At 42.8% G+C, this 13,551-nt stretch overlaps 2 protein-coding genes and 1 non-coding gene across 3 annotated transcripts; 2 read left to right on the forward strand and 1 right to left on the reverse strand.

Moving 5' to 3' along the window:
- Nucleotides 1-1,554: 1,554 nt before the first annotated feature.
- HO133_007076 (uncharacterized protein) lies at nt 1,555-2,507 on the forward strand (the record flags this gene model as incomplete). Its single annotated transcript, XM_037297971.1, has 2 exons — nt 1,555-2,262; nt 2,361-2,507. The coding sequence occupies 2 exons, from the start codon at nt 1,555-1,557 to the stop codon at nt 2,505-2,507; spliced, it is 855 nt and encodes a 284-aa protein (XP_037156606.1).
- A 1,351-nt stretch (nt 2,508-3,858) lies between these two features.
- Nucleotides 3,859-5,969, reverse strand: HO133_007077 (uncharacterized protein; the record flags this gene model as incomplete). The annotated part of the gene is made up of 4 exons (XM_037297972.1): nt 3,859-4,296; nt 4,353-5,274; nt 5,343-5,758; nt 5,826-5,969. The coding sequence occupies 4 exons, from the start codon at nt 5,967-5,969 to the stop codon at nt 3,859-3,861; spliced, it is 1,920 nt and encodes a 639-aa protein (XP_037156607.1).
- A 3,012-nt stretch (nt 5,970-8,981) lies between these two features.
- HO133_007078 lies at nt 8,982-9,085 on the forward strand. Its single transcript has one exon. It is a non-coding gene; the product is annotated as a tRNA-Leu (tRNA).
- The last annotated feature ends 4,466 nt before the right edge of the window (nt 9,086-13,551 follow it).

Raw genomic sequence — 13,551 nt, forward strand, 5'->3', positions numbered from 1 at the left:
GTTTGTGGAGGAGGGAACAAAGTTGGCGCTACGAAGCGGTCTACTTGAACATCTTTCTTCATCTTCCAAATCAGAAATGACCGCCGAAAATGCGTGACACTTCCGAAGATATAGTCTTAAATTTGCAACACTCGAGACTGATGAATTATGCTGCTCATGCCCCGGTCCCCCTGCTCTCATGCAGTCTTGCAGCCTTTCTCCAGATCCGAGTCGCTCTTACGAAACCAAGACTGAACAGCCAATGGTTGGGAATCATAACATTGTCTACTTTCTGCTTTGATGAAGTCTGCCGACGATAGGGTTGTGAGAGCTCCGCCTCCCAAAAGGCTGCGCTCTCGACAGCATGATGAGTCTTCTTCCCGGGATCTCACATAATAACCGCAACATGTATGGCAAGACGGATCTATCAATTCGACCCTTTCAATGCCTTCGAAGGTTCAGAGGTCCTGCCATTGAAACAGCCCTACATGTAAGTACTGCTTATGCCTGCACTTTTTGGGAGATGGTGGATGGACCCGTTTCGACTTCACTAGCTTCGTTTCGAGCAAAACAGAACTCTCCAAAAACGCTTTCGAAACGTTGAAAGATTTCCGGATCGGAGGACTCTCTAGCTCTTATACTGCCGGTTCACAGAGCAATAGCCCATTCAAGTGCACATGGCAAGAGACCCCGCTGGAAGTATTCGACTGCCTTGTTTCATCTTCCGTCCTCAGACACCATCTGAAAACGAGCAATGAAACAAGTTTGTTTGAATGAGAAAGTCTTGAGTTCTCTGTGACTCTGTCATTAGAATGATAGGATCGCTGTGAAGGTCTGCTGCTTCGCAAAAAGAAAAAGCTGCCCTGAAGAGGATTTCTCTTGCACATCTGCGGCCCAGGGGTCGATCTCATATATGGTGCCTGACTACGAACCTCATGTGCTGCCTTTATTCCATTCAGGAAAATGTCTTTGTGTATCAAGTCACACTTTTAGCACTGTGCTGAGTGGACTTCCGTGCAGCACAAGAGAGGCTGCTCGAAGAACCTGGTTCTTTCTTCCATCTGAGTCGCGGGCTTCGATGTCACACACGGTGCCCAATGAAGAACCCACTGTGCTGCCTCGCAGATGGAAACTGAATCCTGTGTATCAAGTCCTAAACCTTGCAGTGTGCTGAGTGGGACTCAGCGTCCACCAAGCAAAATGGTCGAAAGAAGTTTCTCCTTCAGGTCTACGTCTGGTCAATGAATGTCACATACAGGACTTGATGAGCACCCTAGCTTTAACCGCAGAAACCAGTCTCTCTGTATCAAGTTGTATGTTTAGCAATGCACTGCTTGGCGTTGCTTCAATCTCAAACAATTCTCATAATCTTCGCTCTTCTTCTGTTGGTATATAAGACAGCTTTCTCCCTTCTTCTTTTATTCAAAATCTCTCTCTCCCCATATCACTTACAAAGCTTTCACTTGCTCTAACCCATATCTCCACAGCTCATAATTGAGGCACTACACGTCCACCGTACACAGACACCATTTCTATGAGAACGTCGCTTATTCACATACACATCCACCACGGACGATGCTCTTCCTACAAAAGACTTTGGCGCTGGCCGCCATCCTCATCTCATTCTGCGCCCCAACGCCCCTCATTCGCATCCAAAACTTCTCCAAACAAAACATCTGCTACATGGTGGAATACTCCAACGGAACGGGCACCTTTCCCAACGAAACAATCTGCGGCATAGATCGAGGCTTCTGGCTCAACTCCGGCCAAACCAAGGACTTTAAAGCAACAGGCTTTGATGGCGAACACTTCAACGGCGCCGTAACAGCCTGGCTAAAGAACAACACCTTTAGGGGCGCCCGCAATGAGATAAACCTCTTGAACCAAAGCATGGCGTGGTACGACGTCAGCTACCAATACGGCATATCCGACGGTACCTGCGGTCCCGCCAATAGTAGCGATCTCTCAGGAGAGAGAGACTCCCTTGGGAAAGCGAACTCGGCATGGAAAACTCTCAGTTATCCAATCAAGAACCAATTACTCAAATCCCCCCAGTATCTGAGACAAGGCAAAAACGGATCCCTGGTTTACATCAACATGGGTGTAGAGGCCTTCCCATATGGTGCTCCTGACGTTGTCATGTTCTTCCAGGCTACAGCTGGCTTCAAGGCGTACATGGGCTCCGGGAGCGCTACGGATGTGACCTGGCCCCCGAATTCCGTACAGGCGGAACTGGTCCCGTTGGCGGATAAGCAGACTTTGAGCGCACCGACGGATCATATCGTCATTACTTCTTACTAGCTATACATACACCTTTCATCGCTGTCTTGCGCCCGGCTATCGAACCTCTTGGAGTCTGAAAGACCAATCGAATCTTTTAGATCTGGGAGGATGCGTCTACGTACGCTAGGAGGAGGTGGGAGGAGGGGTTTGGGATTAGGCAGGAAGGTCATGAGTCCGCAGTGCTGTGCGGGGCTCTGCTCACAGCAGGCAGACTTGGCTGGATCACTGTCGTCCAGTCGTTGTGACCGCGCCTGCTGTAAGGACAAGGATCAGAAGTCATGAATAGAGGGGAATTTGGCAGTTCAAACGTCAAACTCCCAAGTCCCACAGCACACCACTCTCTTATGTCTGAATCATGTGTCTTGAGACCTAATTAACCCCCCGAACAAGCAGTTCAGTCTCCGCGGGTGTACAACGTATGCAGTCATCCGAATTTTCAACAGCCAACCCTGTCCACCACACACTCAGTGCACTCCTAGGATTCTGTTGGTAATGTCTTGCTTCAACTCCAAGTGGTTCGCATTCGGGCCCTCCAAACCCTTAAAACTCTTCGCATATTTCCCCCTTTCCCTCACGGAGCGCGGAGACTTGCACACGTCGCTGCTATTGGGCTTCTTCTTTTCTTCTTCTTCTTCATCTCCGCGGCCTCCGTCCCCGGCATTTGTAGCATCTGCCGCAATCATCTCGTTACCAATCTCCCTCCCAGTCGCCTCACGAGACTCAGACAGATGGCTTCTTCCAAAAACTCTGCTGAAGAAACCAAACCGCATGCGTCAAGGTTTCTGGGAAGTACAAAGCGTTCCACATCCCCAAAACTGCTCTCGGCGTTGCAACTTTTGGGTGTCAGGGCCCTAAGGATAGGGTATATCTTTGACCTGAAGCCGCTTAGACTGATGACAAACAGGTCGTATGAGTTTATCATGTGGTATATAAATGGAAGTTGAAGATTCAGGGCGCGGACGTGGCAGCTAGCACTGTCTCATTCCATGCGTACCGATGAAGAAATGGGTTGAACAGAGAACAGAGACTTGAGAAGACGTCGTACATACAGCACCGCACCGCAGGGCACCAAAATGCGGTGTGATCTTGTCACACAGCAGAAGAGGTGTACAGGGCTCGAGAGCTACCTGAATTAGCTCGATCGTTTTCTAATCAGACCATGAAAGGACTTGAGAAGATGTGAGGTCAGATCTAGATAGGTGTATCGGGTGGATGTGTCGAGGCACCGGGAAGGGAACGTTAATGAGACTTGCTGAACGAGAGGAAAAGGAAGATGCTCATTGTAGGAATTTGCGCACGTCGTTGGAAAAAGGAGGGGGTTTGCGGGTGTAAGAGGTCTAGATATTAAAGGGTGGTCGCTGTCAATGTGATGCTTATGACTAAGTGAAGAATGTAACGAATGTGACGACTGTTGTCATGGAAAATGTGGGGATGTAGGAGTCGCAGCAATTCATGGACTGAGAGAGGACCTCATATTACATGAGAGAACTGCAAACACGTGATTAGATTTTTTCTTAGGACGCCTCTTTATTGAGTGTCTGTTCTAAGCTAAGTTTCCACACTCTCATATTGAAGCACAGATTAGATATACTCGTGTCAAAAACGGGTCCGGGCGTCTTGCGGAGCGCCGTCAAGCCAATACAGCGCGAATATGTCGAGATTCTCGGCGTTACCCCATGCATCAGCGGCCGTCCCCCTTGCTATCAGGTGCAACTTCGGAGAGATAAGATCTCGGTATCGGCAGTCGTAGTTTACGTGGTAGATGCGAAGTTGAAGGAATGTTGAGGCACTGTTTGGAGAATAATGGCTCATGGCCCCCCTGACACTCCCATACGTTGATGCGCCAATGGCTAGGGTTTTCAGTACCGGTCCTTGCTCGATTCGCGTCTTATTGGTGACGATATTGAGGAGCATTGTGGCTAGGCCTTCCATCATGTAATCAGTGGGAAGCCAGGTTCTAGATGTCGATGCCGCTGGTAGATTTCGTATATTCAAAGTCTGAAGCTGACTCAATTGAGAGAATGAAGAAGCAATCTTTGTGAGATTAGCATAAAAATGGATGCATAACCCAGAGCCGCTACTGCTTTTACCTCTTCATGGCTATCTTCGGACCTTGCAATATCTGCCCAATCAAGCGAGATTCCCAAGGCTTTGAGCCCAGTGCAATATTTTGCGACAAGCTTCAATTCCTCGTAGTCGTCTGGAAAGAGTGAAGTGTCCGCGAGCATATTACTCCTTGGCCTCGTCCTTTGTTGCCATACAAGAGATCGTAAGCATTTCCCGTGAAGTTTCAGTACTTTACCCATTTCGATATCCCTTTCATAACAACCTTCCAAGAGTACATGAAGATTAGTGAGTGGCTTCAATGAGAGCAGGAAGCTTTCTAGTCCCTGCAAGAATTCATCGCTGGTGTTTTCGTGTCGTATTGCAAAAGTATGGAGCCGAAGAGCGCTCTTCGCTTTACGTCTACCAGCCTCTACCGCCATGAGCAAAGGAAAAGCTGCCTCCACACAAGCGCATGATTCGAGTGTCAGCATGCTCAAACTGGTGAAGTCATTGACAGGCTCGATCCAGCCTTTGGCGAAATAAAAGAGATTGAGCCCAACCAGCGACAGGGAATCAAGCCGTACAACAGGAGTGGAGGGTCCATTCAAAGCCGCGACTTTGTCTTTCAGGAGCTCTGCAAAATTCTCGGTGAGTTGGAAGCGGCCGTCCTCGTTAGAATCCAAACATCCATCCTCTGCATATTCTGTGACAAGATCCATTTCGCTGCCGAGTCGCAATTTGCGCAATTCTTGGTAATTCCTCGCTAGCAACTCTATTGCCCATGAATCACCCCTTCCCAATTCATCGATACCGAGAGTTGTTAAGCCCCCCATCGTCAATTTTGCTAGGTCCGCTTTCCTCCAATTACCGGTATAATCTCTGAGGTTGAGGGTGCGGAGTGAGGTCGCTTGGTGCTTGAGCACGATCGAAAGAGTAAGGGTGTTGAGTGGACAATCGTGTTCCCACCTAAAGCGCACGAGCCCAAGAGTCAGGCTAGTGCAGAAGATTGCATGCCAAGAGGGGGGAATACATACCAGAACGTGTGGAGCTGCTGCGGTGGAAGTTTTGCTATAAGCACGCGGATGAAGGCATTCAGAGCATTGGAAGCTGAAGTGCGTGGACGATAGACTCTGAATAACCCATCGTCTTCCTCTCCGTCTTCCTCCTCTTCTGCATCGTCCACTTCGGTCTCTGCTACAGATTCCTCTTCGTCTCCGAACTCGTGTTCATTCTCGACGACGTCTTGACGGTACTGTCTCGGAACAATCCTCAGAGATCTGGTATACTTGAGGCCTTCCGATGAAGATGCGAGAAGGTTCTCTAGCGAAGGGAGCCGACTCCATTGCTGCGGAATTTTCAATTCGATGGTGTGGTAGAGTGTAGGGAGGACAACGGCACTCAAGGTCTTGCACGTACAACAAAGATGATTGAGGTCTCGGGATTGAACGAGCTAGAACAATACCATTAGCATCATAACCTCCGTACGTTTGGATGGCATTGCTTAGTGGTGTAATTACAAGGCTCGTTATGATACCATGAATTTCCGCTGGCAAAGCTACCAATGGCGATTTTGTATCAGGACAGCTCCGTAGGAACAGGTTAGCTTCTGGCCTATCCCTCTCTGGGCCGCTTGGCTTAAGCTGCTTCCTTCGTTGAACCATCATGAAGCTCTAAGGAAATTTCTAGAGACCGCCGTCCTACGCGGTGTCAGGTAAGAAACGCGTTTGATATGGCAACAAGGCCACTATTTTTCAAGTAGATACTATAACCACACCCTGCCGATATATCACTCACACCGAAATTGTGTCGTTATGTTGTACTTCGAATCCCGCTCTAGGTCGTTTTATTTGAACAGCGTTTCTGGTGTTTGCAGCAGCTATGGGTAGTAATCTCAATCTTTATACTTTGCCTACAGAGCTCCAGCACCACATCGTGCTCAACCTACATCCGTCAGCCGCTATTGCCTTGAAGCAAACCAATCGATATTTCCATACGCATATCTCTCTCTACAGACTCGACCCTCTCAAAGTCAAGCAATACCTCCATCAGGTCGAACTCCGCCCGCGGCATCGCGAAAACTATGCCTGCTTCTCATGCCTTCGCGTGAAACCGAAAATTGCTTTCACCGTTTCTCAGCTTGGCGCGAAGAAGAGCAGAAACGGCGCGTACTCTAGTGGACGTTTCTGCATTGACTGCGGTGTCAGAGATAAAAGATTCAAGCCTGGCACCGTTTTAGATATTGCCGGAGATGAATCGCATCCGAAAGCCTTCTGCCGCTCGTGCTCGACTATTCAGTCATACTTCTGTGGCAAATGTCGTTGGTGTGCTGCGTGCATTGCAAGAACGAAATCTTTCAAGACGTCATGGAGTAGGTCTGTGGGTATGGACCTTTGTCAAACGCATCTTCAGGGTATTAGTGGGACGGGAATCGGCCAACATCGCGCTTCTACCTCATCCCTGGGTCTTCACTGATACCGACTACTCTAGAGAGATTGATTAAAACCTATATCTACATACGAGGTCACGACTTTTTGATCGATGGCCATTTCAAGATACCGGAGAATACTATCATGCAGGGAAGCAATTTAGAAGATTCATGCGGCCGATGGACCAAATTGACAGAAATCGATGCTGTTGATCTTAGCACTGTGCATGGACATATTCTCGTCATCACCAGTGCTGGATTCATCGCCTACGAGTACAAGGACGGACCAATGCCTGACCTATCAAGCATTAGCAAGGAGTTCTTTATTGACTTCGCCGAATATTTTGTCACAAACCGCCCTGCGAATCTTCTCGGTCTCCAGGGTCTCATCGAAAACATGGACCAAACCAAGGCACTGCCATGCTGGATGCCGCAGCCGTGCGCCGCTGCTCACCAACCCGGAGTACCGGGTGGAGATTCGAAGCTAGGGATGGGCAGCCGCGTGTGTGCGCGTCAAATGAGACGCACGCTCGAATGACTTCGGGCAATCACAAGATTTTCAACGCTAGAAAACCTTTACCCAGACTAGGAGATATTCGTGACCTTAAGAGAGGTCTCATCGATGCTGGCGTTCTCTGATACTTTTATGCTTTCGCCTTCCCAAAGGACGGGGCAAGAGAAAGTCTGTGTTTTGCCGTAGCAGAAGATGAATTGTCTTAGTCTCTACCAGTAATTGGCATCTCAACCCTTCAACATCATGTTCTATTTGTGTTCTTGTCCGTGCCTGAGACCTTTTCCCTTTTGTAAACAGTCAGGGTCATCAAACCTTGTGCCCGGATTGACGAGGATTCCATCCAGAGATAGCATATTGGAAAGTCCTGTTACATCGTCACGGATAGATGTGACCTGCGGCTTGTTCGCAAGCAGGCTCGTGAACCCACGAGACAGCAATAAGCCCTTGACATTCGCACTCTTGATTGTCTCCATCGTCTCTGCAGATAAGTCTCCCACCTCGTCTCGGGACGCGCGGCAAAAGATGTCATGTAGAGTGCCGTAATCATCATATCGCCTCCACCCAGTCATGAGATGGACCGTACCCGTAAGAGCTTGCAGAGAATATGGATTCTGGCCGAAAGGGCGAATTTCAGGTCCTGCCGAGTCAATAGCACCAGTCAAGTGACACGACGTCTCATCAACCATAGAACGCAATCGTGAAATCGCGAGGAAAGAAAACAATTGGAAGAGACTGAATTGCCTACATTGAGTCAAGACATTCCTGTGCGGTCTGATGAAAGCGAGACGGTAGACAGCGGAATAGTACCTGCAGCTCCTTCATGTGACTTCGGCTAGATTCTCGCGGTAGTCTGAATCGACCTCTTGAGGGGCTTCATGAGAGGGCAAGAAAATGTAATCAATTAGCCACTAAACAATGTAACGCTATGGCGTCCTTTTGATGTAGCTCGGACTCATGGCACTCGTAATCAGTATCGTGGTAAGAGACCAAATCCGCCCAACAGGGAAAGGAAGAGGGAGGGTGAAATATACCGTGCTACGTCTGTCATAAGCATTTTTCGCCATGCGCGATTCTGGTCTTAATTCCTGGGGATTGCATTTGCAAGGATGAAGTCCAGATGGCTAATATCCTGTATCCGGCTCGTAGCATAGACCAAAAGGGGTTCTTTGCTATCGTCTCCCAACTGCCCATGGAATGAGACGTTCGGGGCCAGGAAGCCATATATTTCCCGCGCCAAAGCAGGAATCTGCGGTCTGAGCATGAAAGACTCAAGTCGAAACTGGATGACTACACAAGCTCGGTTCAGCGAAACGGCTAACTATAGCGCATCAAGTCTCTGCGTGACTCTTTGGCTTCAGCATCGCACGCTTGGCAAGTCCCAGACCTTTGCGTCCAGGACTCCCCTGCTGTAGCGTCAATTGAATATTCTTAACCGGTAGTCACGATTGTAGAACGACCTGACTCTACACATTCTGTGGCCCTCTAAGCGCATCGTCCTGGTGATCTTTCAGGCGGGACGTTACTCTATCCGATACCTTGACGCAGGGGTCTTAGAGCGTACTCTAAAATAGGCCGCAGGTTTTCGTGTCGACCCGTAAATCATGAGATACTCTAAGATGATAAGCTTAGACTACCTATTTTCAGAGTGCTGAAATAGGTGGTAGAGATTTTACGATAAAACGATATAAATTGACTTAGGAGTAAACATTCCTGTTTCATGACGAAATGACGAATGGACAGGTGGCCGAGTGGTTATGGCGCTACGTTTAGGCAAATGTAGTGCTTACTTTTGAAATCCGTAGTTCGAAAGAGCGTGGGTTCGAATCCCACCCTGTTCAAATTAAATTTTTCGCATTTTTGAACTACGTTCTGATAGAGATGTGGACGACTTCACTTTTTGCTGTCCGGGAGGTTGAAGACGGGCGGGAAGGCTCTCCGGGCGATGCGAAGCATCGGAAAGCTCGGGCACAGGCTTAGAACGGCTACCCCCACAACAATGAAGCATAAGCGACGTTTTCTAACATCCCAGGAGATATTGTAACAGCTTGATGGAAACTTACCAGCAATTAACTGCCGTTTCTTCAACATGATTCGGGCCACATCTGCTCAGCGGTCGTTAAGAATGTAGCTCGATCTACAACAGCATATTGATTTACACTGGAAGGAGCTTCAACACAGGAAGTCTCCTATTTTGGCATCAAAGCTTAAACAATGATGATGTTACGCATTGGTGTATGTGATTACGTGTATAGGTACTCTTTCTGGATCCTCCATACCAGTCATTCCTACTAGGCCTCACCCATTTCAGTTGAGGAGTGGAGTAACAGATGGAAGTAGGCAGGTGGAGGGACGGATAGTAGTATTATGAATTGCAAATTAAATAAGAATACTTGACAAAGCTGACCCAGCTCCGCCTCCGACTTTTTATTAGCGCTATTTATAGAAAATTATAGAGAATATATTTACTATTCTTATATTAGTCTACTTTATATTTTTAAAGCTTCTATATAGCTTAAATACGAATACGATAATATTATAATATCTCGAAATATTATTAATTCTTATTAGATAATTAAGACGACTATTAATAATTAGAGATTCTCTAAATCTTATTATCGCTCTTTCTTTAAGCGAGTCTCTTTCGCGGATAAGTAGAATAATATTACTACTATTATAGCTTAATAGAAGAAGAAATAAAAGAAAATCTAAGTTATTTAGATAAAGATTAAAGCTATAATTAATAGAGTAATCTTAAAAAAGTAGAAAGAGACTATTAAACGTTGTAAAAAGAAGAAGATTATATATTATAAAGAGTAGAAGAAATATATAGCTTATTTAAAGATTAAGATAAAGACTTTATAATATAAGAAGAAGCTTAAAGAATAATATATTACTATTATTCGCCATAAATAAGAGATTTATACTATTATTATTTATCGCGAGAAGAAAGAATAGATAGTTATATAAAGAGATATTAGAATAATAATTAAAGAGCTTCTAAATAAGATAGAGCTTAGAAAGCTTTATTCACCTCGAACTTTTACGATAATAAAGAGAGATAATGTTACGTTCCCGACATAGCGTGAGGACTTGGCATGTCGCTTCCTTTCCTTTCTTCGAGAAACCTTACTAGCGTGACTTGGCATGTCGCTTTCTTTCCTTTCTTCGAGAACGTTCATAGATTAATCAATCAATCAATCACAATCAGAACCAAGAAACACCTTTCCCTTCTTCGTGAAACTCCTTTCCAGGAGTACATGCATGCTTCTTACACAGTATCCCTAATAATTGGTAGCAACACTCGGCTTTCCTGTGTTCTTTGACCACCATCCTCACCATTTTCCGCACCAGAGACACTATTCTCACACCAAGGAGTTTTTCTTCTACCACTTTCTTGAAGGAAGGACCTTTTTCTGGAAGGAAGGACCGCTACGGGAGCTACTTGATTCCCCCCACCTTTTCAAGTAACTTTCCTTCTCTCAAAGGAAACTTATCTCTCGTCCTTGACACTTCCCTTCCTTCTCGACAAATCTTTCTTTTCGTTTTCTCTCCACACCTTTTCATGACAGAGTACGACTATTCATGACCGACGAAGTCAGGAAACCTGTCCTATCAGACTTGACGATTTCACTCGCCTTTCAATTTCAAGCTTTCTCAGTGAAAAATCCTGAACTTTACGAGCAGGTTCTCAACGAGAACTATCGTCATCTTAATATTTTAGTAACTATTTATAGTAGTAATTAATTAATACCCCTTCTTCTTCTTCTTCTTCTTCTTCTTCTTCTTCTTCTTCTACTACTATAGAGGTTTTACGAATAAAAATATCACCTTTATAATAATTAAATTTTATCGATATATGTATTAAGAAGAAAGATATTATTAAGTACTTCTAATAATAAAAGAAGAAAGATATAAATAAAGCGGCGAGGAAGCTCTAGATCTATTAGATCTAGACGTTTATTAAGTAATAGATATAAGATATAAATAATATAAAAGCTCTATCTAACGCGTTTATCGATATCTATAAATATATAATAAGTAAAGATCTATCGTATAGTCTTCTTCGAGATCTAAAAGAAGATTTATTAATCTTTAAGATCTTATAAAGAGAGACTTATTAATATATCTATATTCTAGAATAATTAGAATAAAAATAGAGATAAAGTAGAAGATTTAATTAATATTATATAGTATTTTATTATAATTACTTCGTAATCTTTATAGTTAAATACTATTAGAGACTTAATAATATATATAATAACTCTATATTATAGTATAAAGAGAATACTATCTATGTAGAATTATTATAAGTATAAGCTTTACAGTAAGATAGAAAGGCCGAAAGGCCTTGGCACGCTAAGCTTAATTGGGCTATAATATAAGTAAGGTCGTAAGGTTATTAAAATCGTAATATTACCCTCTTCTTTAATTCGAAGCTTCGGCGACGACTACTATATAGTAGATATCGATTTTATAAGAAGTATATCTAGATATATACGAAGTAATATTCTTAAGTGCATTGACTTAGTATTTCGTTATGATATTAAGATCTTCTTATAAGTTAATGTAGTTGCTATGGATTAGTAGCGCTAATAGAGGAGATTATTCCGAAGGTTTTTTGAATAATGAATGAGGGCTAACGGCCTCGAGGTGATAATGATGGAAATCTGCTATTAGATTTAGATATCTTGCTATATTCGTGAATGATTATTAGAATAGATTTTCCTCGGTCTTAGGGTCTCTATATCTAATTTTATATATAAGATATCCTCTCTTACTAGTTAAGGGATTATTCTTTTATTTATCTAGCTTAAATTAAACTATTTCTTTAATATCGTAGATTTCTTCTTCTTCGTTAATATCGACGGGCGGCGGCGAAGACTCGATCTGTTTTGATAGTGAGTTACTATTATTGAGATATAATAGTTATAAATGGAAGATAGAGTGAATGTTGTTTATGAAAGTCGGGAGTTTTAACTCGTAAGCGAAATTGTTTAAAGCTTTAGTAATTTTGAATGGTCCGAAATTCTTATGGTTTAGTGATTTATTGGGGCGTATGATTTTGATATTTCTTCTGTTAAGTATGATTATGTCTTCGACTCTAAATTCTAGTATAGAGAGGCGGTGACGGTTAGCTTATTTTTTTTATAAAGCTTATAATTATTCGAGTTAACTTCTTAGATAATTTCTTATAATATTTATTTTCTCGATAAATTTATTAGCTAACTTAATATCTCTCTTCGCTCTTTAATTAGCGGACTAATCTTAAGAGATTAAAAGTTTTATTCTCGAGCGAGGAATATATTCTTTGATAAGAAAGAATAATAATATACTCGATAAGGTGTTCTTATCGGAGTTAGTTTCGAACTCTACTATTAGTAATAGATCTATCTAGTTATCTTAGTTATAATTAATATAAGCTCTAAGATATTACTTTAGAGTAGCGTTAGCGTTCTCTATTTATTTATTAGTTTCAAAGTAGAACGTAGTAAAGAGTTTAAGTTTAGTTCTAATTCTTTTATATAGTCTTCTTCAGAAATATATCATAAATTAAATACCTCGGTCGGAGATAATGGTGAATAGATATTCTTTCTCTCGCTATATAAATTCGATAAAGGCTTAAACTACTATCTCTACTTCTAAGGAGTCTAAAGAGATAAATTTCTTCTTTTTACTAAGTCTATTTATAACTATTATAATATATTAATAGAAGCGCCTGTATCTAAGATAAATAGATAATAATATAATGAAGTTAATGAAAATATCTTACTAGTATCGTTCGGGAATAAGAAGGGGTTTAAGTAGACCTTACTTGCTCTTTCTATAAGTCTTAGATCTTTTATAGATATGATAGCTCTTGATATAGCGGGCAACGGAATCCGTTATTCTTAACTAATAGTAAAGTCTACTTACTCTATCGTAGATTAATAATCTATTAGTATAGCCTTCGGGTGAAGAGTTATAAATACCTCTAATGATCTTAATTCGTAATTCGAAAACGTTTGATATATATAATCTATTATTAATATATAATAATCTATCGTAAAAGTAATAATTATCTAATTTCAGCTTAAGATTATTCTTAATTATTTTAAGTAATAGCTTTCTCTATCTAGATATCTTTAATTAAATAATTTCTTAAGCGGTGTTATCGTGATTATAAGCGTTTCTAATCTGATATAATAACTTAGAAGTATTAATAGTAGAGACTTCTCTTAATTCTTCTAAGGACTCCTCTTAAGAAATCTCTATTAAGGCTTTTAATAATAATTCTTTATTAGACTTCTCACTATTAATATTATCT

Source organism: Letharia lupina, assembly GCF_014066315.1.
Source record: "Letharia lupina isolate WasteWater1 chromosome Unknown contig_3, whole genome shotgun sequence".
NCBI classification, from domain to species: Eukaryota; Fungi; Ascomycota; class Lecanoromycetes; order Lecanorales; family Parmeliaceae; genus Letharia; species Letharia lupina.